Below are 27,056 nucleotides of genomic sequence, written 5' to 3'. Positions count from 1 at the left end.
CCATGGATGGAGTACCGGCCCTATATTCAGGAGACGTGAGTTCAAATGCAGCCTCAGACACATAACATTTACTAGCTGTGTGACCCCATTGCTTAGTCAACAAATAAATAAATAAACAAATGAGAGAGAGAGAGAGAGAGAGAGAGAGAGAGGGAGAGAGAGAGAGAAAGAGAGAAAGAGAAAGAAAGAAAGAAAGAAGGAAAGAAGGAAAGAAAGAAAGAAAGATGAAGAAACAGGGAGGCTCTGAGGAGGGGGAGTGACTTAGAGTAGCAGTGCCAGGAGTTAAACAGGGTCTCCCAAACTTCTCTCCAGTCAGTACTCCTTCTGCTGAACCACGGACTGCATAAGTGAAAGTTCATTGTAGTTAGTTAGCCGTGATAATTCAGAGGTTTTTATTTAATTTTTCTTGAATAGGGTTCAAGTGAAAGGCCTACTTGTCAGGTATGGTAGCCAGCCTTGCAAATCAGTGCAAGCATTTTGTCATCAACAGGAACTTTTAACCAACTTAGCTTCCTCTAGAAGGAATGCAAGTAAGGAAATGTGGGAAATTGATGAATTATAATTTTCCAGCTTAGAATAGTGTTTTCCAGCTTAAATAAAGCGCTTTCCCTCAACAACCTTGTGAGATAGATAATGCAAATAGCTACTGTATTGTACTGATGAGGTAGCTGAGTGTCACAGAGGGAAACTACTTTCTAAGGGATCACACAACTAGTCACTGGAAGAACTAGGACTTCAGTCTTGGCCCTCTAAAGCCCAAGCCTAACACTCCCTCTGCTTTCCACTCTCAAGTCACTTATGAAATGAAATCACTCTATTGCATGATGATTAGAATAAATAAACAGAAAGGGTAATCAGACACACCAAATAAGCGTTAGTGACCCAAACAATTTTATTAACAAATTTATTTTCTTAATTGAGTTCTATATCTCTGTAATAAGGTATCGTAATAGGTTTCACCCTGCATAGAAAGGAATTAATTAGAATTTTTTGCAGCTTGCTCCATATTTACATTTATCCACTAATTTTGTAAACATTTTTGCAGTGCCCCTTCAGGCCTCCTGTTCCTCTCTGCTCCTCACCACCGGACTTCCTCCAAAAATAAATAAGAACTTTACATATATAAATTATGGTTGATTGTTAAGTGGCTCATTCTTGACTAATTCTTATCCTGTTTGAAGCTCCTGTCATAGTATGAGTCTCAACATGGTCAATGCATAACAGAATCATTCTAATGGTCATTCGTGATTCTATATAGTTAGTCTCAGTGAGACACATAGGTGTTGATTCATGGTAATGGAGAATTTAGTCCCTTGATTTTGCCATTACTCATGCATATTCTTATTGTTAGCCCACTATTATGAGCCTGAGTGAAAAAGAAAAAAAAGCTAAGACCTGTAAACTCATCCTGTTGGATTCTGTGCCTTGTAAAATGTCTCTTGAAAAGGATAAAACCCCTTAATGAACTCTTTATGCATTTTTCAGAGTGAGTAGCCCATGTAATCAGAAAGACATTGAGGTTATCCATATTGTCTTTAAGACTTTTTCAAGTAGTGTCTTTAGTTGTCTCACAGTTTCTGTAGAATTGTAGCAAAAACAAATGGAAGTTATTCTTAGATGCAAATACACCACTACCTTGCTATAACATTGTCCTTGAGGTCCATACTATGGGACCAATTGATAGGTAAAATTACCCATTAATGAGGTTATTTTGTTACTTCAGTAGTTAAATACTCTTGAATGGCATCCAAAATGCACCCATCTTATATTGAATTCTTTTTGTTCAGTAGTTTTCAGTCATGTCCAACTCTTGTTGACCCCATCTGGGGTTTTCTTGGCAAAGATACTGGAGTGGCTTGCCATTTCCTTCTCCAGCTCATTTTACAGATGAGGAAACTGAGGCAAACGGGTTTAAGTGACTTGCCCAGGGTCACATAGCCAGTACATTTCTGAGGCCAGATTTGAACTCAGGAAGATGAGTCTTCCTGACTCCAGGCCCAGCACTCTGTCCACTGCGCCACCTAGCTGCTCAATTGAATTCTACTTTGGTACTAATAGCCTTATGTTGTGATTCAAGAGTATGTGGAATTAATTAAACATGGGTTTTCCATGCAGCTGGCTTCTTTAGTGTTGTTTCCCATAAAAGTCTCCTGCCTTGTATAGGAAGCTTCCTGGGCTCTTCTTCCAAACAGCTCTTATAAGCAGACATCGTAGTTAGAAAGCTGTGGGGATGCATAGTTTACCCTTGCTAATAGTAGGTCCCTTTTGAGAACTGTACCCCAGCAAAGTCCTTGCAGTCTCATCAAGTGTCATTCAACCTCTGAGATATCTTGAAGGATCTGGATGAGATTTTCTAGGCCAAAAATATAGCCATGATCTGGTCCATCATAGATGGGGTGGTTGTACCGGGAGCCCTTGTAAGTTGTGTGTGCAAAGTCTATCATACGGATATCAACTTTGGAGAGCCCTTCCGGAGAGGAGCAATTTGTCTTCTGCAAGCATCTTGAGGATGACTGCCTGTGGTTCTTTCTGGGGGCATTTGTCCATCATAGATGATGAGGAGAGAACTAGAGTAGAACCGATAGGAGCTCTGGTTCTTAATGACTGAGAGGAGAGCCTTGAGTTGGAAGAGGATGGGTTCCAGGAGGTCTGTTCGAAGGTGTAAGCCATTGTGCAGAAACTGATAGAGAGTTTGCCTGAACCCGTCAGTTGAAAGTTTCCTTCCATAATATTTATCTTTGCAGAGAAAGTGGTTTGAATCAGCTTGATAAACCTTGGGTTTAAAAAGGAGAACAAGAATAAAATGTGAGTGAAAACTTTCCTGAAAATGGTTTCTTATTATGTTGCAGCATTATGACCTCATATAAAGCATAGTCAAGCTTCCAGGAAACACAGCTTAGAAATGGTTGACATTTCTAATAAGCACCACTAAGTGCAAATGTGGCTCCCAGGTTTTAAAATACTTTCTGTTTGGGACTTTAATTTCATGTCATTAGCAACGAATCTATGAAGTGTCTACTGTGTGCTAGGCACGGGGTATAGGAAGATAGATACACCACAGACACTGCTCTTGAGCAGCTTACATTATAGTAGGGGAAGAAAGGCCTGTTCACAAATTACTGAGTTGCAAGGGAGAATGTATTAAGTGCAAAGGAAAGGTTCAGACAAAATGCAAGGAGAGATTTGAGGAAGGAGAGATCATTTTCAGCTGGAGAGTCAGGAAAAACTTCACAGAGAAAGATGCAGTTGACTTAAAGGAAGGAAGGAAAGGAGAATGAAGGGAGGAGGGAAGGAAAGAAGGAAGGTAGAACTTCAGTAGATGGAGATGTGAAGACAGTGGTCTTCCCTGGCTTAGTGGGAAGAAGGGCTCTCAGGAGAAGGGCTTCTAAGTTGGAGAGAGATGGCAAGGGCTCTTGGGAAGGTCCCAGAGACCAGGAACATCCATGCCTTCTTCCTGACCCTCCACTCCCTCAAGCCCATCTTTTTCCCTTCCCTTCCCCCTCCTTCTCTCTACTTGCCTTTCCCACCCTTTTCTAGAACATAAGCACTCCTCACCACTGTTTTAGAATTCCTTTCCACGGGAGCAGCTAGGTGGCATAGTGGATAGAGCACAGGCCCTGGATTCAGGAGCACATAACACTTACTAGCTGTGTGACCCTGGGCAAGTCACTTAACCCCATTGCCTAACCAAAAAAAAAGAGAAGAAAGAAAAAAGAATTCCTTTCCTCCTCTGAGTCTCAGTGTAGTTGTCAACTCCTCTGTAAAGCCTTCCTTGATTGCTTCTGCTTTTGAATGTTCTCTCCCTTCTTCATGTTTGTCTGGAATACTTTGGATCTCTCCTTTGCCCCATCCTTTTCTATCTGGTATTCTGGTGCCACATTCCCCTCAATGGCTGGGACTGTTTTGTTTGTCCCCAGAGCTTTATACATAACCCTGAACTGCTTCATCAGTGTTTGTTGAAGTTGGATATCTGTAGGAAGCAATCCATTCATAAGATCGTAGTTCTTAGTCCTAGAAGGGACCTTGGAGATCACCTATTCCCTCTTTAGGGAAATTTTACAGGTGAGAAAATGGAGCTAAGTGGTTTACCCAGGCTCATCCAGGTAGTGAATCAGTAGCGCAGCTAGAATTCTGATTCCATATAGTGACTCTATTATATTGACTCTTAACAATAATAACAATAACAATAATAATTCACATTTCTATAGTGTTTCAAAGCTTACAAAGCACTTTCCTCTCATCCATGTGAAGTAGTATGAACATCACTATTCCCATTTATTAATGTAGAAATTGAGGTTCAGTGAGGTTGATGACTGTCCTGTTGATACACAAATAATTAGCATCCTTTCCACTGTGCCGTGCTGCTTCTTTTGGTGAGGGAGGTCTTGAGGACAGAGGGGACTCACGGGCAGAAGAAGAATCATGAGTAGTCAAGAATGTAGTTTGGTCTGAACATGGAGTGTGTGAAGGGGCATAGTGTCAGATAAGGCTGGGAAGGTCTTGATAGGGATCTAGGAGCCAGTCAGAAAGATCAGAAGCCAATGGGAAGCCCCTGAAGCTGGCTTTTTAAGAAGAGGACTACTGTGGCCACACCTTTGTGTAAAGGATGGATTAGAGAGGGGTTAGAATGGGGATGGGAAGAAAAGTTAGGCTTTCTTATTAAGTAACTCTAAGTGAAGATATTTCGCTGCTATTACAGTGAGCGAGTGAATATATCTTGTATCTTATGGAATTCCAGTGTCATCTTCCAAATGATGATTTAAGCCCTAATTCTGTTCCTCTTCAATTAAGATTTTAGTAAATCTTATCTAGATAGATCTAATAAAAATTTGAAAATTGCACCCAGCAAGCAGGCTAAAGGAACATTTTTTTCAGTGAGGTTCACAGAAATATGAGCAAGGTGGATGGGGTAGGATGGCTCTGCAGTACTGATGCTTCCAGCTCCTTAGCACTAACTATATTCCCATGATGACTCAGTCACCAGAAGGAAGCAGACAGGAGAGAGATTTTGGTGGTCATGAATGGAACACAGCAGTGGTAACAGGGTTCCCTCCCACCTTTCTCCCCTTCACCCTTGTAGTTGTGGGTAGCAGTGGCTAAGCCATGCCTAGAGGCTGGCATAGCAGACAGAAAGATTTGGCATACTGCTATCGGATCCAGTATGATGTGAAGAATTGTTGACACCTGCTCCATGCCTGTGATATCTTAGAGTAAAATTCTCACTCTACAGGAGCAATTCTGGGTTCCAAACTTCTAGTACTCGTCAGTGGGGACAGCAAGGGGGTGTAATGGATAGAATGCCCAACTTGTAGTTAGGAAGACTCATCTTCCTGAGTTCAAATCTGGCTTCAGATACACACTAGCTGTGTGACATTGGGCAAGTCACTTAACCTTGTTTGCCTTAGTTTCCTCATCTGTCAAATGAGCTGGAGAACTATCTTTGCCAAGAAAACCCCAGATGGGGTCACAAAGAGTCAGACATGACTGAAAGAGTTCTGGGTTGAGTTTCAGGGGCCCTGGGTTACGACCCCAGTTATGCCCTCATCTGGGTGAACATGGGGAAGTCACAAGTCAGTGATTTTTCTCCTCTGTAAAACAAAGGGATTGGACTAGGTGATATCTTAGGTCACAACAGTTCTAAAAGTCTGTGATTCCATTTGCAAAGAAACCTCCAAGAAAGAGCTGATAGCCTCCCTACTTTATTTTCACTGGCCCATGTGCCAAATTAGCTTTGTGTACAGTACATAGCTGGTGGTGTTTACGAAATAAATCAGATCAGATCATCATGCTTCACTCATATGAGGGTGGTATTCCACGTTTTCTAAGGGATGTATGGGAAGCAAATTTATAGATTTAATGCCTCGCTTTACAGGGTGGCAGTTTCAATTAAGGAAAGCTATAATGTTTACCGCCAAATTGTCGTCTAGTTTTGCTCTGACTAGACAGACCATAAGAATGAATGAGCACGAAAAGCTTAATTTCCTCTTATTTTTCTGCAGCTTCTTGTGTAAGCTGTAGCAGAGCAATAAAAATGAACTGTTGTATCAGGAAAATGAAATTAAACATCTTTTTGCCTTAACTTAGTCTTTACACATTCTTAATCAAAACCAATGGCATCAGTAAGAAAAAATGGTAGATTAAGAAGGGTAATTTACTAATAGGAACACAGATATTGCACTTTCAACATCAGGGAGTTGAAGGATTCAATTCTGTCATTACAAAGGATTGGAAATTGGGAAGTCACAGGGTCTCACAGTGAAATTGTTTTCTTTCAGCCCTTCCCCAAAATCTTGGCACCTGCTAACGTTAAAAGTCTGAATCATTCTGTAGGCAAAAGTCACATAGACATTGTTGAAAGTTTCAGCTGCCCCAAGACTGTCAGATCAAGTTCCAAAATGGTACTTTTTGAATACTGCGATAGTGACAGGTGAGCTGAAGAAATAGACACCCAGATTATAGTGAGGTTTACATTTAATTGTTCCCTGTCAGTGCTCCCCTTTAAAGGGTGGGCTGGTCAGATGTCTGGAAAAGTTTCTAGGTGGGTTACTCAATATTGCTGCATGTGAAGGGCAAATATGGTATATCTGTACTGTTAGACTATTTATACATCCTACCTGCATGCCACAGATGCGAACCCCAAGGGAAGCAGAGGTGCTTTGTTCACACTTCTTTATGTGGCGGGCTTTCTTCTCCTCAGAGGCATCGTCTCCATGTTGCCTGGTGCCCATCTTCAGGTCAAGAATGCAAGGATATTTGTACTTTGACACTACATTCTCAAGTAGCAAAAACCCTAGTCATACTAAGTTAAGGAAAACACCATGGATTGAAGAGATACTGCCCTCATAGGAGATAGGTGGGACAGTTCTAGGAATTAAATTTCATGTTTTGATTATGTTTATTTTACTCCAGTTTTTCATTACTGACAAGCATACCAGTGTTATTAACCATTCAAGACATTAGCAGTGTTATTAACACACCAGTGTCGTTAACAATTTGAGACAGTGACTTCTTAACAAGCCCATTTATTTAGGGGCAGTTTTAAGGGTAGTTCCTTCTCTCTCAGATTTAGATTTAGATGCAGGCATGAGATCCCTGGCTGGCTGTGCACAATTTACATTTTATAGCCTAAAATCATAGGGATAAAATCACAAGTAAATGAATGGACCAGTATCTTTTTAGGGAAGTGGGTTGATATAAACTTCAGAGATAGATTGAAGAATATTAATTTCACTGGAATAATTTTCCTGAAAAAGTTTCTTTGGGAGTAGAGGTGCAAGTGTGACTGTAACAAACCACCAGTTTACAGGAATATAGCAGTGACTAAGGGGGCTTTTTAAAACCCAAGTTCCCCTCCTAGGGGATCCTGGACTGCCTAGCCTTATGTGCTGCGTACTGCCTTGTTGCATGAGTTCAGCCTTCCTTCCCCATTGCTGCCTCTGAGAAATATGCTAGCTCAGTCTTACATTCACAACAGTTTAATGAGGTCTTTGTGGGGAACGTGGAGGGATAGAAGGGGAACTATGGTGAGACTTTACTGATCCCCCAAGCCCCGCCCTTACAGCGTGACTCATACTGACGTGCTCTCCAGTGACGTCAGCAACCAGAGAGGGAGGCAATCATTCCCAACATGAAAAATGATTTTCTTCCAGAATACTGACTGTATTTCTGCAGTTTTTGCAAATAGCAGTCAGCAAAAATTTCCACCAGCCCAGTCCATTCTTGTAAGCGTTACAGCAGGAATGCAGATATTGGTCATTCTGGGAGTGATAGTTTTAGTTTTAGTTCAAATTTTAACCTCCACACACCCTAATTTCTCTTTTGTTTTGCCTAATTTTTTTTTTTAGGCCTCAGGCTCATGAATTTCTGCTAATGTGTATGGCTGTACTTCTGTGAGATAATTTGCATGTAAGCCCCAGGTGGAGGGCTCTGTGTATGTCAGAAGCTCTGTAAACATGAATCACTGGATGACAGGGCCTTGGAGGTCCCAGAACTATGTCCCTATGCGCCTCTTTCCCTCCCCCCTTTCCATTCTTGGCTACCACTGTCTATAATGTTTATATCGGGTGTCCCTTTTTTCAAGGGGACCCTGCAGTTGAGAGTAGAAGCTGCCCATGTTTGGGTAGAAGTCTGTGCTGCCACTTCTATTTATAATCTGCCTTATAATAATAGCTGACATTTCCATAGTGCTTTAAATTTCACAAAGCACTTTTCTCCATTATGCATTTGAGCCTTACAACAGCCCTATGAAGTAGATATTACAAGAACTATTACATCTGCCTCATAAATGAGAAAACTGAGGTGCCTTTGTTAAGGATTCCACAGCCAGGGAGTGTCAGGGGCTCCATTCCAGCCAAGGCTTCCTAACACCAAGGCTAGTAAGTACTCTATCCACAATGCCACACTGCTGGTTTTCTCTGGCAACTGGAGAAGTTTAATCTTTACAGCAGCCAACTTTCTATTTACCTGTGCATAGAGAAACCCAGCTAGGAAAAAAAAAAGGTTTAGCTGGGTCTAACCAGTCAATAGAAGTCTCCAAGCATTAAGCCTTTCAGTTCAAAGGCATTGTCCCTCACACCTCTGGATGTGTCAGTCACGTAGCAGCATATCCTGGACTTTGTGCCTGCTTTAAGCCAGTGGTTCCCAGATAGTTTTGCTCTATACTGGCTTTTCCCACTGACTTTGGGGGGTCCTGTGGGGAAATCCAAGCAAGGATACGATGCATTTTGTTCTCTTGGTACTCAGAGTACATCCGGGTCAGGTGTTCCTTATGGCAGTTCAGTCTCCATGGGTTGTAACTCTTCTCGGCCTGGTTGCCATTTGTGTCTTCCATAAAGGAGGACATGTGGAATTCAGTCCTCAGGAGCGTTTTGCCAGGACAGCTTGTGTGAATTAAGCACATGGGAAGAAATGTGATGGGCTGCTAGCTTCAGAAAAAGACAAATTACTTGTGTTTATTTGCTGTGCACCTGGACAAAGTTTGACTTTTTTTCCCCCCTGGCTCTTTTCCAGCTCTATAATCATTGTATTGTCTAAAACAAAGCCTCTGAGGCCTCATAGTACAGTGGAACAGGAACTGGTTCTGTAGTCAGAGGACTTGGGTTCAAATTCCACTTCTCATACTTACTGCCTCTGTGACCTTAGGCAAGGCATTCCCAGCCCTGGACCTCAGTTTCCTCATTTATAACAATAGGGAGTTGAACTAGATGATTTTTGAGGTTCTTGGATGTAGCTCTCGATCTTTGATCTTATTCTGTCTAGCTAAACTATCAGCCTTTGTGCAGTAAGTATGCAACATGGATTCTGCAAACATTAATTAAAGGCCCTTTGTGTTTATATCAGTGTGCATCATTAAAGAAAAAGAGGAAAGTTTGATCTGACTTATTTGTGGTTGGAAATAGAAGAGATCTTAGCCCAGCGCCTTAATTTTGTAGGTGAGGAAACTAAACCTTAGAGATATTTAGAGACTCACCCAAGGTCATACAAGTAGAGGCTGGCAGAGCTGGGCCACGGTCCTCATCCTTATGGAGCTTGCTGTCTAGTAGGGGCAAGGTTTGTGTGATGCTTATACATATATTATTACATGATAAGTAGATTTCAAAACAAAGTGCTAGGTGAGGCCTAAGAGAGAAGGCTTACTACTGGCCAGAGGATATCAGAGAAGCTTAAGTTGGATTTTAAAAGATGATTAGAGATCTGCTAATTGAAGAGAGGGTAGAGAGGGCTTTCTAAGGCATAGGGAACAGTATAAGGAAAGGCATGGGAAGTGGGAAACTGAGAGGAGTTGGGTGGCGAGAAGGAAAACAGCGTCATTCCAATGGCATAATTTGCTTTTTCTCATACCCTCCTCTAGGTCTAGAATGGCTTTCCTGTTCTTGCTGAAATTTTTCATTTTCCTATTTGTACTAGTCTTATGCATGTATGATATTCTCATTTATATTAAGCACATTATATTCCCTACTAGGCTATAAGCTTCGAGTGTAGGGACTGTGCCTTATTTAATATTTGTATTTCTCCTAGTGTTGAACAGTGTCTTGTTGCTTCAGCACTTCAAGGATTTATGAAGACTGAAATTCATCCACATCTCAGTAGTTAATTTCATGAGTTATGTTGGCAGAAAAAATTTATCACCTGATGATGGCCGGCACTATGGCTATGTGCCTCTCTGAACTTAACAGATCTGGTACTCAAATGGAAAACTTGGGGTCTTCCAGACTTCCTAGTACTGGAAGGCTTGTTAGCCTGGTAAGATCTGGCAGAGCTTTCGCGCTCTTGGCATAAACTTTGAGAACCTAGGGCTACTTTCAGACCTCAGCGAAGCGTTGGCTCTCATAAGACTTCAGGGGAAGGCCTTGAAATACATGATAGTCACTTAATAAATGTTTATTAAATTCATTAATTAACTAATTAAATAGAACTGTATTTTTAGACATTTATTAAGCACTTACTGTGTGCCGGGCATTGTGTTAGGTGCTTTACAAATAAATTTTATCTAATTTGGTTCTTACAACAAATTTGGGAGGTAGGTCCTGTCATTACCTCCCATTTTACAGGTGAAGAAACAGGGGCAGAAAGAGATCAAGTGATTTTCCAGGATCACACAGCTACCAAGCATCCAAGTCTAGATTTGAACTCAGATCTTCCTGACTCCAGGCTCAGCACAGGTGACATTGTATCACCTACTGTCTCTTGTTATAGATATCTGTATGGTAGAGGTCTTTTTTTTCAGTGTGGTTGCAAATCTAAGTTTAATTGGTTTTGTCGACTAAAATTAATTTAATAAAATTCTTGCTAAAAACAAAATTAATAACTAAATATTATCTTATTGTATTTTTCTAAAGCTCATTTACTCAGATACTCAAATGAATCTATAATCTCATCACTGTGTGATATAAATTAAAACTTATGCACGCCTGCCCATCCTATGCTACTCTTATTCATGTCTTTCCATATGTTTGCCACAGTGGCCCTACCTCTTTTGCTGGGGATCTTCCTTGATTTCTCTGGACCTCATGAGAATACCAGTGGAGCCTCTGGGCTGACCCACAGTTTTTTCAAGGACTAGGCTAGCTAAGTACTGAGAAGCTCATCACCACTAAGCTGGTCATTAGATAATGAATTCTTTGGCCATGGCAGCACATGGAATGATTTAAAAAAATGCAGAATTTTGTAATTATTTGGAATTACTTAAATTTATCATTTATTATTACTAAATTTAAATTTATTTCCATGTGATCTAGAGTAGTAATAGTGTTATTTTCCTAGTATACACTTGGATCAAAGGAGGCCTATCTTGATTAGTGGAGGCCTACTTAATTACACACCAGGACTACTTCAGGAGGGGTAGTATTTACATTGAATTAGGTCAGTTTTCTTCCAAATAAGTTTTAAAAAACCCTCTTCATCTGAGAAAGGTCAGCTGACATTTTCCAAATGTCTGACAATGTAAGGATGTGAGACCCTTGAAACCTCTCATATTCTTACATAAAAAATAGCAAATTAACTCAGTGAACACCACATTCACTTCTCTCCCCACCATAACTGTATTAGAAAATAAAATATTACAGGTGTAACTTCACTGCACTTTTTCCCTTTCTGTTCACTAAATGAAAAAAAAAGTCCTACTTGCATTTCCTGCCTCGTGGAGGTGGATGAGGAAAGCACTTTTAGAAGCACTCCTGCAATTCTTGTTATTCTTGTTGTTATTGTTACTTTTGCTGTTGTTGGCTCTTGTGGGGGCAAGTATCAGATACCACATTGTGATATTTAGTAAGTGCTGAAGAAAATAATTTTTATCTTCTTTTCTAGAAACGTCATATAAAGTGCCTTCATTTACTAGTGGAGTTTGGAGAATTAGAGAAAGAGATATTATTATTTCTTTTATTGGTTGCCACATCAGTTATTCTAGATCTAACTCCATTTATATAGTATTTTAAGGTGCATGGAGTGCTTTCCTCACAATGACCCTTTAAAGTAAATAGGGCAAATATTTTTATCCTCATTTTACAGATTAGGAAATTGAGGCTTAGGTTAAGTGACTTCCTATGGTAACGTAGCTAGTAAGTATCAGAGGCAGGATTAAAACCCAAGTTCTTTCCATTGGCACCATACAGCTTCAGCCTGGACTTCATCCTTGAGCCCTTTTGGGGTGTAATGCACAGTCTGTTTAGGTAGAAAGTGAATTGGTGTCTGTTTTGAAATCCCTCTGTTCCTTGTGTTTTGGCTTATAGATGCTGCTCACCTCTCCTTAAGAGACTGTGTCAGCTTAGTGTGCTTCCACTGAACAAGAGAGCAGTCATTGCTGTGGCCACTGCTGTTCTTCTTCAGCTTCTGCCACAGCATCACTGATGACTCGGGCCCGCAGTTGTCCGTCAGTGGACTGGCAACTAGGCTGAGATGGCCCCGGCTGTCTTTCAGGATATGCACAGTGACAGTGCCTAAAAAAGAAAAGATGATAAAAGTTTAGACTTGGAGGTGTCCTTAGAGGTCATCTAGTTCAACCCCTTCATTTTACAGAGGAAGATACTGATGGCCAGAGAAGTGAAATGACATGCCCAAAGTGAAACAGGAAGTTAAGTAGCAGAGCCAAGATTCAAACCCATGTCCTCTGGTATTAACACGAGGGCTCTTTCTGTAGCCTCTCTATTGGGTGTGGGAGGGAGGAGAGAAAAAAAGCAGCTGGATAAAGTAGATGATTAGAATAGATGATAGCAGTTTAAATGGCAAGAGCTACTTGCCCTGTAAATAGTCTGTCTTGAAGTGTCATCATCTTAAGGAAGAGCTTTGGAGACTGGCCTAATTTAGTTTGAAACAGATCCTCTCCCAGAATGAGACCAGAGCTATATGAGTCTTCAAAAAGTAGGCCCAGGCTGTCTCTAGTTTGCCCTCTCCCTTTTTTCCTAATCTTCTTCTTTCCTTGCCCCTTCATGCTTCAACTGCTAAACTATTTAGCATTTATATATGGCCTTGTGTTTGATTAGAGGTAGACATGAAAATATGAAACTGCTTACTCTTCATAAAATTTCCTAATACCCACTGCTGGCTGTAATCAGAGCAGAATGGCTTACTTACTAATTTGCTTTAGGAGCAGGAGAATATACAGAAACCCAATTAATTAATTTGCTAAATGGTCTTCTCTACTAGTATATTAGATAGGTTCAGCAAATTTCAGAACATTTATTAAGCATCTAATGACCAGGGGAGATATGGAAAGTTTGTCCTAGATTTTAATAGAAAAAAATGGAGCATCTGAGATGCTGAGCAGTAGCTATAATATGGATTAGAATACAAGTGCAGTTGGGGACAGGGAAGGGGAGGGAGGGTAGAGGGTAGGAAAATAAGGAGAGAATCAGAGAAGGCTTTGTGGAGAAGTTGACATCAGAGTAGCACTTTGAAAGAAGGGAAGGATAACTGGGGAATGAGGTGGGAAGGCCAGAAGAATCTATGCTGAATGTGAGCAAAATCAAGGAGATGAGTGAGGGTAGGAAGGGTAGGGGTGGGGGTAGGGGTGGGCTTGAAAAATTCCACTTTGATTGGAATGCCTAATGGAGAGTAATATGAAAACATTCTTGAAAGATAGGCCTGGTTGTAGTGGGTTGTGAATACTAAGGGATTTGTACTACTTCCTTAAAATATTTTATTGACATTTTAGTTTTTGTGTCTCCTGTACTTCTCTTTCTTTTTTCTAACAGCTGAATTTTTTCAATAGGTAATGGGGGGGGACAGTCTCTGAAGGTTTTGAACAGGGCAATACTGTAATCAGACCTTATCATTAACAAGATTACTTTGGAAGAAAAGAGAATGGTTATAGCGAGAGAGTTGGACATGGGGGAGACCACTTAGGAGACTGTTAGAGTGTTCCATGCTTGAGGCAACAGGGGCTTGATTTGAAGCTATAGCTTCCTTATAACCTGCAGAGGAAGAATTGATAAAACTTGGTTATTTTGGATGTGGGGGTAATGGAAAGAGAAAAGCAGAGATGACTCTGAGATTCTGATAATGAATGACTGGGAGGATCCTTCGCGAAGGTCCTCTTCCAACTCTCAATATGTGATTCTGTGATCTTCCAGTGCCCTGAGGTGACCCTGAGCTGTTGAAGGCTATGCCAGCCCACACAGGCTCTGGTAGCCTTCACCAAGATAGAAAGGCCTCAAATTATGGGTCCAGGTGGACTATATGTCTGTTTTCTGAAAACCAGCTTAGTTAGGTTTAGAGAGATGATTCATGATCAGATTAGGGCAGGGTGATGAATTTTTCTGCCATAGAAACCCTCAAATAGCATGTAGCTAGTTGTAAAACAGTTTTGATGTGTATTACTGGAAATTACAGATTTTTCATCGAAGTAATGGTGTCATAATTGTCCCATTGTTTTGGGGAAAGATAATGAGTTCAGTTTTAGGTAGTAAATTCATTCTGGGTATACATAGAATTAACACTTATATTGATGTGCACCTATAACTAACTGTTCTGTGCTTCCTGTTAAAGAATAAGTTCCTCTTGGGCAAGGTACTTTGTTAATCTTTACTGTTAGCATAAGACTCTGCACAGAAGTGTATGCTTGGTGTTCTTAAATGACTAATAAAGAACAAAAACATTTAATAATAAGAATTGCTAACATTAATATAGCACTTTTACTATGTGCCAGGCACTGCGCTAAGTGCTTTAAAATTATTATTACATTTGATCCTCATGACAACCCTGGGAGGTAGGTGCTAATATTACCCCCATTTTACTGATGAGGAAATTGAGGCAGACAGAGTTAAGTGACATGACCAGGATCACACAACTAGTAACCATTTGAGGCTACATTTGAACTCAGGTCTACCTGATTCCAGGCCCAGCTCTCTATCCACTTTGCCCTTTAACAATATTAACACTAATAACAACTCTCTTTTCTAAAGCTCTTTAAGTTTTGTAATGCATTAACCTCGTAACAGCTCAGACACATCAAGGATTTGAGAGTATAACTTTATAGATGAGCCTTAGAGAAAGTTGCCTCAGGCAGAGTTATTTAATTGACTTGCCCATGGTCACACAATTAGTAAATGGTAGAAGTGAGATTTGAGTCCATATCTTCCCAACTCCCAAGAACACCATGGCATTCACTAGGCCACTGTTTTTCTCATGGTATGTATGTGTACATAAGTATTATTACCCCATTTTAAAGATATGAAAATTGAGGCTCAGAGAGAGAAAATGACTTTGGTCTCATAGCTAATAATTATCATACTAAATTCAAACCCAGATCACCTAGTTCAGCGCTCTTTTCATTATACCTAGATGCCTTTCTGTTTAAGTGAAAGCAGTGGGCATAAAAAGACTGCCAAACTGAGGATATGAGAATGCAGTTAACAAATAGTGGATTCCTGCTGAGATTTTCTTCCTTTTTTTTTGCCAGCATTGTCATGGTTTAGGACACCACCGCTATCCTTGCTTGGCATAGCTGGCTTTATCACATTGTCATTGTGGTGTCTTGTTGCCCTCCCTGAAGAGCTGAAGCCTGGAGTGCAGCTGCTGCCACATTTTAAAATGAAACTTAAAAAACCAGCCACTTTGCTCAGGACAAGTTGCAATTTTTTCCAAATAAGTAGTGAAAGGGGCTGATACCTACCATTCTCTTTCTTACCTGTGGGAAAGCATGGGTACTGGCTGATGAGTTTGCGGGTGCTAATTTTCAAGGCTGCTCTTTAATGCAGTAGGCACCCCTCCAGAATACCTAACTTAGCTCATCCCTCTCTTCTAAGATTCCCTGTATCCTAATTATGTAGCTCCAGGTTAGCCCTGGGTGACCCCTCACTTCCAAAAAGAACCTGGTTTTTTCCTCTAATCTTTTGAACCCTGAGAAATGTCCTAAAAGTTTGGCACCAGAGCTGCTAATGTTTGTAACAGCTGACCTGTATATGGCACTTTGGAATTATTTTATATGTCATTCTCAGTTGGTTCTCACAAAAACCCTAAAGGGATGTAGTGCAAATATTATTTTTTCTCTTTTGCAGATGAGGGACAGGAGAGGTAACTTGCCCAAGGTCATGCAGCTAGTAAGTAGTGTACCTAGAACTAGAATCCGTGTCTTTTAGTTCCAGTGATTTTTCCATTATTCACGTGGCCTCTCAAGTATAGCTAGGTTAAGGTGCCAACTGGTTTTCATGGGTGGGCATAGATCTGATCTGACTTACGGTAGTAGGTGAAACCTCTATTCTACAGGTCCAACAAGGGGGGCAAGTTTTTTAAAGTTGTTTAAACTAAGTCACTGCCTTGAGGTTCTCTGGACCCTTCTGGTCAGTGGATACCTAAGATCTAATCTGAGTTTACTAGCTGGAGAACTTGAAGGTCACCTTTAGTCACGTGTTCTGCTGCTGAGGCCTAAATCCAGCCAGGTGCTGTGAGTGTTGGGAGGAGCACTCCCACTGTGTACATGGTCACATTTGTCCTGGGTTTAATCATCCCACTAATCTTAGTCAAACTAAGACTCCTGGAGACTGGAGAAGGAGAAACAAGGAGGGGCGAGATCCAGGGAGTTCTAGCACAATATGAGGGCAAGGATGTTAAAGTTGCAGGGACTTTGGGGAAGTTAATGTCTGAATGTTTGCCTCAGGGCTTGTCTGTACTCCCAAGGGTCATTTTTGAAATCTTAGAAACCAAAACGTTCCTTGGAATAGTCTTCCCTAATGCAAGAAAAGAGAAAAATTCAGTAGCCATGGTGCTTACTCTTTTGTCAGCAAAAAGAAAAAAAAAGAGAAAAGCTCTTGTGATTCTGGTGGTTGAGTATAGCAAGGGAGCTCCCAGGGCCAAACCAGGACTAAGAGGAGCCTTGGAGGCGAGCGCAACCTGGGCAGAGCTGGTCCAGATCTGGCCAAGCTGCGAGCCACATTATAGTGCTCCCTATTGATTTCACCTCAGCAGTGACTGTCAAGAGCATACCGACCCATGAAGATCCATGATCTGAAGGAGATGTATGATCAGAAGGCCCCAAAGGAAGACTCAAATGCTGCCTTGGACCTCTCCAAGTCTCATTTATTGCCTAATATTGTCTACTCTCAATTTCTGGCACAAGGCTGGGGATCAGAAAGACAAAGAATCCCAAATAATGGATTATCCAGAAATCATATCTGTTTCCTTTGGGAAACAGTCAAAGCTGTTTCTGTCTGTCTCTCTCTCTCTCTGTCTCTCTCTGTCTCCCACACACACCCACACAACCCCTCCCCCTGTACTCACACCCAAACCCTTTTCTAGCCTTATCTGGTGGTACTTCCCTTGCCTATGGCCATATTGAGCCACCCAGCCACTTCTAGACACCCTGCACTTTCCTGCCTCCTTGTCTTGTTCATGCTTCTCCTTATGCCTGGACCTCCCTTGAAACTCCTTTTGTCCTTTAAAGCCTGCCTCAAAAACTGCTTCTTTCCTCGTGGTAAGTATAGTTTAATGGAAAGAGGACCGGCTCTGGAGTTGGGGGACCTGCCTCTGACTCAGTCTGTGGGAATTTGGTCCGATCAGTTTACCTCCCTGAACTCTAAATCTACAATCATTTATAAATCTTTCCTGATTCCTCCTTTTCCTGACCTTCCACTTTGGCCTCACATAGCGCTTTTATATTTGCACTCCTCTAAAGCACTATCATGTGTTATGATCTATGTATATATGTACGTATATGTAACTGTATCTATTAGACTGAGTTTCATGAGGGAAAGGAATGTGCTTACTGAAACTTTGTATTTCCTCTACTTTCTTGCACTGTGCTTTGCACAAACTAGTTGTTTAATAAATGTTTTTTGAACTGAATAGGTTTGAATTGAGCTTGATAGCTCAATCTCCCTGGCTTTAGCCAGAGACCTAGCAGGTTAGTGGAAGGGAGACTAGGCCACCAAGCATATAAGCCACTTGTAATTAATTTAGGGTTTGCTGTATTATAAAGCAACATGTCAGCTGGATTCAAACTGCTTCATTGAATTTGATTCATTCAGCCCAAAAATCACTGCTATTGACGCCCCTTTCCCCATCTTGGTGAAGTACCACATGGGACTGCCAATATTTGTCTTGCTGCCCATGCAAATTAGGTCTTCTGAGCCTAGGGGCAGTAAAATCTAGCTGCCCTGGGAAGAACAGATTCCAGTAGACAGTAAAGTGCTTTCCAGCCCCAGCCTTCTGAAAACATCTTGACCCCATAGACAATGCCAGTTGGGCAGACGGTGAATATTTAGAGAGACGATTGACATTCCCAAAGCATCCTAGCAATTTTTGTTTGGCTGCATAGCAGGCTGAGTCTCACTGAGTATTCTGTCATGTATTTATTTTTAAATTTATGAGTGCATTTGCTTCTGCCTTCTGCAATATGAGTCTGGTTAAGCTGTTAACCAGCTGGGACTAGGAGTATGTCCTTAATATCCTGGTCAACTCAGAATTAGACAGTATGTAGAGACTGCTGGTGCCTCAAGGACATTGGACCTGCCTGACAGGGTGTAGCTAAGTCAAATAAGGATAGCTGGATGTACTTCTCTCCTCCTCATTTCTCCCCCTTCTTTCCTCCTCACCCCTACATTCCATTCCCCTTTACTACGTATCTTTGGGAATGTTTTTGCAATACCCTCTTCACTGACAAGCCCTAACATGTTGACTGCCCAGTGGAATCTCTTCCCTGCCTAAAATTCTTTCTGTCCTGATTCAACTTGCAGGGTGGTGAAAATAGAGGTAATGTATTCTCCGGCATTGTGACTGGTCAACTCAGGAACTTCTCTTTCACAGTAGGGAAAATGTGCATAGAGCTTTATGGGGTAGTGGAGAGTGTCCCAGGTTGGGAGTTAGAGCCTAGGGTTCTAGTACTGGCGCTGTCACTAACATGCTATAGGGGTGCAGTGGAGGGAGCATTGGATTTGAAGTGAGAGGACTTGGGTTTAAAGTCCAGATTTGTTACTTTGTGTTACTTTGGGCTTCCTCAATTCCCTCCATAAAATGAGAGATTTGGACTAAATGGTCTCTGAGGTCCTTTTTAGCTCTAATTTTTTTCAATCTCCTTAGCTGCCTTTTGGGGGTGGGGTGGGGGATGAGACAAATTAGCTTGCAGGGTCTAACATCACTTGAGAAAATTATACCTTTGGTGATATTTTCCCATGTAAGAAGCACCTCCCAGCCCATACATGTGTCCCCTTTGCCATCCCAGAGCATCTGTGACCTACAAGGTCTTGGGACTCCTTCCTGCTTAGATGGTAAAAACTTTCAGAACCTAATTTTTCCAGCATCATGTTCTTGTCACTTTGCTTGGACAGTGGCACTAAACAGATCACTTTCTGGTTAGCAAGTCAGTACTAAAACAGGGGTTTGTGACAATGGTTCATTTTTTTTTTTCAGGGATGGCCTGACCATTGCAAAGAGGGTATTTGTGTTGTATGGTTTTTGGGGTTCCAAAAGGCATCCCTTGTCCCCTAAATCTCATCTTTATTGGCCTTGGATACGTGCTTGATATTCCCATATCACTCTTTTCACTTGTGGAATAATAGGCAGCTCATAAAACACGATATGATCTAGGATGGTGATGTATTGAGCTATCAACTCTTAGCTTAGACTAGGTTCTTAGATTGACTTGTTCTGATTTAGCAGTGCTTGAGGGATCAAGATATAAGGTGTGATAATGAAGCTCAATAATTTTTTCTTAACACACACACACACACACACACACACACACACACACACACACACACACACACACACACACACCCCTGAAACACTTCTTTGTACAAATCTGCTTGGGTTTTACCACACCTGTCACTTTGTCTCAGTTCCTTGGACATTTGCCAAAGCATGCACTGAGACCCTTTGAGCCTAATTCAGCAAAGGTCTGGAATGGGAACAGGCCCGATGAATTCCCAGCTGAACTTCAGTTATGCCCATAAGAGGGATCCTGACACATTGCCCACCGTTAAGTGTAAGGACACCTAACCCAACCTAGAGAGGAGCTGATGGATGCTGTTCTGGACCAGCTCTCCTCGAAGCTGAGAATTCTATAACACACTCAGATTCTTAACAGATTTTGCTTCAAGCTTAAACTTCCAGGCTGTCTGAAACAGGCTTCAACTGCGTGTATTTCCTTCACTTTTATGGGTTCCCAAAGGAGGGCAAGAAGCTGAGTGCTCTCTCATGTTCCCTTTTCCTGAACAGTCTGTTTCTCAACTTTTTTACAACTCTCATTAGGTCTTGAAACTACAAGGAGTTTCAGTCTACAGATTACGCTTATTAAAGTGATGTTAAAACAATAAACCTGTCAAAAAATTTAGCAGGCCACAATCACGAATGCCCTACCAATTATGGTCTAAGATATTCAGAGCTGGTGTTATAAGGTAGATTTTCCATTATAACTTGATTTCCAGTTTCCTTGGCCTGATTTATAGGATCATAAGATTTGGAACCAACTAGAAGGAACCTGAGTGATCACCTATTCCAACTAGCTCTTTTTATAGGGGAGGAAATCAACTCAGGGAGCTTAAGTGATTATTAGGTCACAGATTTATTAAACAGAGGAGCCAGGATTCAAATCCAGGCCTTTCGATGTCAAGTCCAGCACTCATTCCCCTGTACCAATTCTTCCAGACTTTGGGCTGGGAATTCAAGGGAAGCTAAATAGTTTGAAAAGTCAAGGACAGTGAAAGTCACTCTGATTTCCACTTCATCTAAGAGAAGTATCTCAGAGCCAGAGGAGCAGGGGGCATGTGAGAATGAGCCAGGATGCCTGGCAGGGACCTCCATCCCCAGTGCCAAACTCTTCCCTCATCTTACCTTTGTACTGAGGCGTGAACTGCTTCATTGCCAAGGGTAGGGACTCATAGAATCTCTGTTCCTGAGAGATGAGGGGCTTGCAGATGGTATGTTCATCATATTTCATCATGCTTACGTGTCCCCCAACCTGGTGGATGAAAGGCTCCAGGAGCACCCCAACTCGAGGGTCTCCAGTATCTCTGCTGTCTTTAACGACCATGATGTTGGGGTCTAGTTTTTTCTTGGGTGGAGATTGAATCCGTAGGAGGGAGGATTCTTCTCTTAGAAGCTGTGATGGAGAAGAGAGCAGGTTATCAGCAAAGCTCCAAAGTGGGTGTCTGGTTACTCTTCCTATTAATCCTTAGCTGCCATCACAGCAGGGGCTTCTTCAGCATGGGGATTCCCACCAATGGCTTTTGAGAAGCAAAGAAGAAACACATAAAATGGTTAAATGGAGAGAGCATTGTTTTGGGGTATAGAGGGTATAGTGGAACTCAGAGGTGGTAGTGATTTATGACTAGAAAACAGGTAAAAGTAGGGGAAGAGGAAAGAGAGCTGTGCTAGACTGTGATCTGCTTGAGAAGAAAGGCTGCTTCCCATCCTTTAGCTGCCATAGGGCCCACCATAGTGCTGGACACAAAGCAGGCCCTCCCCTCCTGCTCTCTGCCCCTGTTTTACACTTTTAGCTACCTCGTCCTTCTGTAGCAGTGTGTGTTCCTCAAAGATGCAAGATTCAGGACCATTGTCCTAAACAAGGTATGGCGCTGTCGACTTCTCAGACAAGCACTAGAACCCAGGACCAAAGAAGGGCTTAAGTTGGTTCATTGGGAGCAGTGGAGAAAATTTATAACTCAGAGGAACAGTTCTGACAGTTTTCTTTCATCTCAAATCATAATAATTTAAATTTCTATGGCACTTTAAGGTTTACAAAGAAATTTCCTCAAAACAGCATTTTGAGACAAGTTGGAATTGTGTTATCCCTATTTTTCGGATAAGGAGTTTGAGGTCCAGGGAAGCCATCCAAAGTCAGTTAGCTAGAAAGTGTCACAAGTGGAGCATGAGCCCAGGTCTCCTGACTCCAGATCCAATGCTCTACCACACCATACTTCCTTTATATGATAACATCATGAGATAGCTCTGTGCAATGCTGTCCAACAATACCAGCTTACTAATATAGTTCTTCACCTTTGATGGTAATCTTCACTACGTATGCTCAACCTGGGGAAAAAAGCTGTGCATGGGGTAGCTAGGTGGCACAGTGGATAGAGCACCAGTCCTGGAGTCAGGAGGACCTGAGTTCAAATTCGGCCTCAAACTAAACACCTGACCCTTACTAGCTGTGTGACCCTGGGCGAGTCACTTAACCCCAATTGCCTAAAAATTAAAACAAAAAAAAGCTATGCATGATGAATCTTATTTGTTTTCCTTCTAAGCAACAGTTTAGCAAGGTTACGGCTCCCCACTTTGTATATACCAGTAATACTGGTAATATTAGTTCATGCTAATAGTGTCCAAAGAGACTTGTGTTGAGGGTTGTTGACCTCACAGAACACATGCAGTGTTCATACACTGAGCTTGTAAACAGCTCCAAACACTCCCTTTCCCACACCTTTGGGACCCCTCTTAGACTTGCTTCCCCGAGAATGTCCCAAATATGCTTTGTATAGGGGGACCAGAAGGGGAGGAAAAGACATTTCATACCATGTAGTTTGTAAGTGTTCGGGATGAGCATTTCCAAAATTCACCTGGAGCTTCAGAACTGAAATGCCGGTAGTGTTTGGGTGCCATGTATTGGGAGAGAGGGAAAGGGGAAAGTCATAGGCTTAATTGGCTAGTATAGTTGTGCTGTAAAAAGTAATCTGGAGGCATTTTTGCCAGCACATGTACCTTTAGGGTCCATTCAAAGAGACAGTAAGGTTGGTGGGCAGTTTCAGAGATGCAAAGGGCAGTGATTTAAAGATAAGTATATCTGTAATTAAGTTGAAATTTCAAGGCTTTGTGTATCAGATACATTCCAGTTGTCTGAAAAGCTCAAATCCAAATATAATCTACAAGCATTTATTTGTACTTACTATGTGTCAGACAAAACATACAAAACTATACCAATTTTTGTATTTCTAGCAGGACAGCTTAAAACCTCTTTAAAAAAAAAACACAACAAAACACAGCTCTACTATAAAGTTTCTAGCTCTCACCGGCTGACCTTCCCCTGGAAAAAGGCCAGAAGACAGACATTTCAAGGATGTCTTAGGAACCAGAGGATGAACCCAGCAATTAAACTCCTTTATAACCACTTCTGGATGAAATGCAGGCCTCTCCATGGCTAACACAGCTATCTGTTTCACAAGAGACCAGCTTCTGAATGCAGAGTAGATCCAGAACACATGCATGATGCAAGTTTGAATCTGACAGCTATGTTTCAGGTGTTTCCTAATGTAAGGCACAGCTGGGTGCTGTTAACATTTGTGTTTCTAGCACAACATGTACAGAGTGTAACTTATTGCTGTAAAAATATGAAACAGCAGATAAAATGTTGTAACCCTGTAGGGTACAGAGCACATTTTTTTCCCTTCTTTTTATCTGAAGAGCTTAAAGCACGTGTTACATCCCCTTAAGGTAGGAATGGTCAGGTTTTTTTTTTTAATTTTTAAAAATTCATCTTACAGATAGAGAAAATGAATGCTATGTATGTGAAGAGAGTTACCTAAAGTTACATGAGTCATTGGCAAAAGTGACACAAGGCCCCAGGTTCTCTTAGTCCCAGGCCAAGCTGACTTCCTTCCTTCCTTCCTTCCTTCCTCCCAACTGCTCATCATGCTAACTCCACAGGTGATTATTGCCATTAAGTAACCTGACAGGCAGAGAGGATCTGTATGTTTTGTGACTCTTGGCTCTTTCCCAGTCTGTCTGCTTTTTCAGAGGCAAGGCGAGCTGGAGAATAGGGGTGTGTCTTTCTATTAATACACTAACACTACAGGAAAAATGGTTAGAAACATTTGAGGGAGACAGTTTTGTTTAGAGCTTTTTTGGGGGGAGAGGGGGAGTGGTGGTATTTATCTTCCTTCATTTTGTTTAATGGTTAATATGTTAGCCTGACAGAGGAATTTTTGAAAGAACCTAACCTGCTTCTGTTGCTTATTTGTAAGCTAAAGTCCCAGTGTGTTCTACTTAATGTTGTAATCACTGAGGTAGCCACCAGTAGCAGTGTGTCCAGTAGCAAACTGGTACGTGCTCTCAGAGGGAAAGAGAGGCTGGACAACCTCAGAAGACCTAGAGATTCCGTTTATACACAGAAATAAGGACTCTGACAACCACCCCAGAAGTCAAATGTTGCTCAACAGGAAGATCAGAAGTAAGCAAGGAATCCATCAGGTAGTCCATGCTATGTGCCAGGCACTACGCAGAGCTCTGGAAATACAGATACACAGAATGAGACAGTCTCTACTCACAAAGAGCTGGTTTTCTAAGAGAAGAGACAGCAAGAACATATATAAGTATGTACAGAATAAATAAAGCAAAGAGATGGACCTTGAATCTAGATCTTTGTTCCCTGTCTTACTTTCCAGAGATTTTGGTGCATGTTGTGCTCTAGATTTGGGGAAGGAACAGACTGGGAATAACTCAGAAGGCTGTTGGGCATCTGCTTGGTAACCTACTTGGAACTCTCAAACTTCTGTCTTATGGCTTTTATTGCTTGGTCAGCTTTATTTTTTCCCTTTCCTGAAGTCTTATATATTCCTTTTGTCATTTGTACTTCATTCATATCCCCAAATCCCCTTTTCTCTCCATTGAATTCTCCCTTATAACAGAAAAAGTTGCATGTAAACAGAATGACTGTCTGACAGCGTATGCAATGTTATGCACCCTATATCTCTATTTGACGGAGGAAAGTAGGTTTTTTTCATCTGAGTTCAGCTTTGGCCATCTTATTCTTATGAGCTTTATCTGTGAGCTGAGCTTGGCCAAGGTAAGCTCTGTGAGCTTGCCCTTGGTCAGTAGCTTCTCACTCAGGGTCTGAAGGTGATCCCAGCAATTTTCAGTGTTAACATTATCTCTTTCAGGTTTAGTAAAACCGTTTGGTTTTACTAGGAGAAAGCTCTTCTTCAGAAGATTCCAAAGAGATAATAGTAAACATTTATTAAGCATCTACTATGTTCCAGGCACTGAGGGGCAGCTAGGTGGCACAGTGGATAGAGTGCCAGGCCAGGAGTCAGGAAGACTTCTCTTCTTGAGTTCAAATCTGGCCTCATATACTTCCTAGCCGTGTGATCCTGGCTGGGCAAGTCACTTAACCTTGTCTGCCTCAGTTTCCTCACCTGTAAAATGAGCCAGAGAAAGAAATGGCAAGCTACTTCAGTATCTTTGCCAAGACAACTCCAAATGGGGTCACAAAGAGTTGACAACAGCAACAACACCACGTGGCGGGCACTGTGCTAAGTGCCGGAGATAGTAGAAGCTGATGGGCCCTTTCTCAGTTCAGAGCTTCTTGCCATGTGCAAACAAATTTTTGTGCCCACTGCCATCGGCACTATTGACTTGAGACCCACCGGTCCACTCATCTATACCTTGCTTTCTTAAGAGCACTAGGAGTTAGGAGGTTCTTGTTTTGCCTCGAATATTAACCTTTTGTGTGACCTAGGACAAAACATAAGATTATGGAAACTAGGAGAAGGCCTCATTTGGGCAAGGTCATCTGATCGAGATTAGATCTAAACAAAAATTCCCTTCTCAATATCCTGAACAAATAAGGCCTTGTTCAGCCTCTGCTTAAACACCTCTAATGATGAGAAACCATCACCAGTAGTTATACCAATAGTTTTCTAAGGTCCGTTTAACTTTTGGACATCATTCAATTTTAGGAAGCTTTCCCTAAACTAGACCTAAATCTGCCTCTCTGTAGGTTTCTGCTCTTTGTATCTATGTCTGCCTCTGAGACCAAGCAGAGCAAATCCAACATCTTCATGTGCCAGCCCTCTAGGTACCGGAAGACAGCCACCATGTCATTAGTGAGATTTCTTTTCCCAGGTTAAATATTCTTGTTTCAAACAACCAATAAACATTTATTAAGAGCCTACTATATGTGTCAGGCACTATGCTCAGGGCTGGGGATACAAAAAAAGGCAAAAGAGAGTCCCTGCCCTCGAGGAGCTTACAATCCAACAGGGGGAGACACTATGCAAACAAATAGATACCAAGTAAGCTATATACTGGACAAATAGGAAATAATTGAAAGAGGGAAGGCACTGGAATTAAGAGGGGTTAGGGAAGGCTTTCTGTAGAAGGTGGAATTTTATTTGGGACTTAAAAGAAGCCAGAGAGGTCAGTAGTTGGAGTAGTGGGCATTTCAGACATGATGAACAGCCAGAGAAAATGCCTGGAGTTGAGAAGTGGAGTGTCTTGTTTGTGGAATATCTAGGGCTAAGCCAGTGTTACTGGATTGAAGAGTACGTGTCAGGGAGTAGGGTATGAGGAGACTGGAAAGCTAAGAGGGGGCTAGCTTATGAAGGCTTTGAATACCAACAGAGCATTTTGTATTTGCTCCTAGAGGCAATAGGAAGCCACTGAAGGTTATTGAGTGTGTGTGTGTGTGTGTGTGTGTGTGGTGTGTGTGTGTGTGTGACATGATTGGAACTGCATTTTAACAAAATCACTTTGGTGGCTGAATGGAGAATGGGCTGGAGTAAGGAGAGACTTGAGGCAGGCAGACCCTCCAGCAGGCCACTGCAGTAATCCAGGTATGAGGACCTCCACCAGAGTGCTGGCAGTGTCAGAGGAGAGAGGGCATATTTGAGAGGTATTGCAAAGGTGAATCAACAGGTCTTGGCAGTAGGCAATTGTGGGTGAGAGGTAGTGAGGAATAGGTTGTGAGCCTGAAGAACTGGGAGGATGGCATTGCCTTTTACAGTAATGTGGAAGGTTAGAGAGAGGGGAGGATTTAAGGGGACATATTGAGTTTAAGATGTCTACTGGATATCCAGTTTGAGATGTCTGAAAGGCAGTTAGAGATGTGAGATTGTAGGTCAGCAGAGAGACTGGGGAAGGATAGGTAGTGTGTGTGTATTTACTACCTATAGAGGTAGTAAATCTATGAGAGCTGATGAGATCACCAAATACAATAGTATAGAGGAAGAAGAGAAAAGAGCCTAGGATAGAACTCTGAGGGACACCTACAGTTAGAGGACATGATCTGGAGGAGGATCCAGAAAAGAAGACAGAGAAGGAATAGTCAGATAGGTAGGAGGAAAACCAGGAGACAGTAGTGTCCCAAAAACCTAGAGAGAAGAGAGTATCAAGGAGGAGAGGGTGATCATTAATGT

The 27,056-nt window shown here is 41.7% G+C and overlaps 1 protein-coding gene across 1 annotated transcript in view; it reads right to left on the bottom strand.

The window, feature by feature from the left end:
- Positions 1-874: 874 nt before the first annotated feature.
- Positions 875-27,056, bottom strand: part of IP6K3 (inositol hexakisphosphate kinase 3) — a 33,867-nt gene continuing 7,685 nt past the window's right edge. Inside the window, 6 exon segments of the mRNA XM_020999641.2 lie at positions 875-2,497; positions 2,500-2,773; positions 6,615-6,790; positions 8,716-8,879; positions 12,239-12,434; positions 20,761-21,028. Of these exon segments, the coding sequence (XP_020855300.1) occupies positions 2,310-2,497; positions 2,500-2,773; positions 6,615-6,790; positions 8,716-8,879; positions 12,239-12,434; positions 20,761-20,959 (1,197 nt within the window). The 5' untranslated portion in view covers positions 20,960-21,028 and the 3' untranslated portion in view covers positions 875-2,309.

Source organism: Phascolarctos cinereus, unplaced genomic scaffold, assembly GCF_003287225.1.
Source record: "Phascolarctos cinereus isolate Bilbo 61053 unplaced genomic scaffold, phaCin_HiC Scaffold_5;HRSCAF=322, whole genome shotgun sequence".
Taxonomy (NCBI): domain Eukaryota; kingdom Metazoa; phylum Chordata; class Mammalia; order Diprotodontia; family Phascolarctidae; genus Phascolarctos; species Phascolarctos cinereus.
The sequence above is the reverse complement of the archived record's forward strand: the minus strand, read 5'-3'. Positions and strand labels throughout refer to the sequence as shown.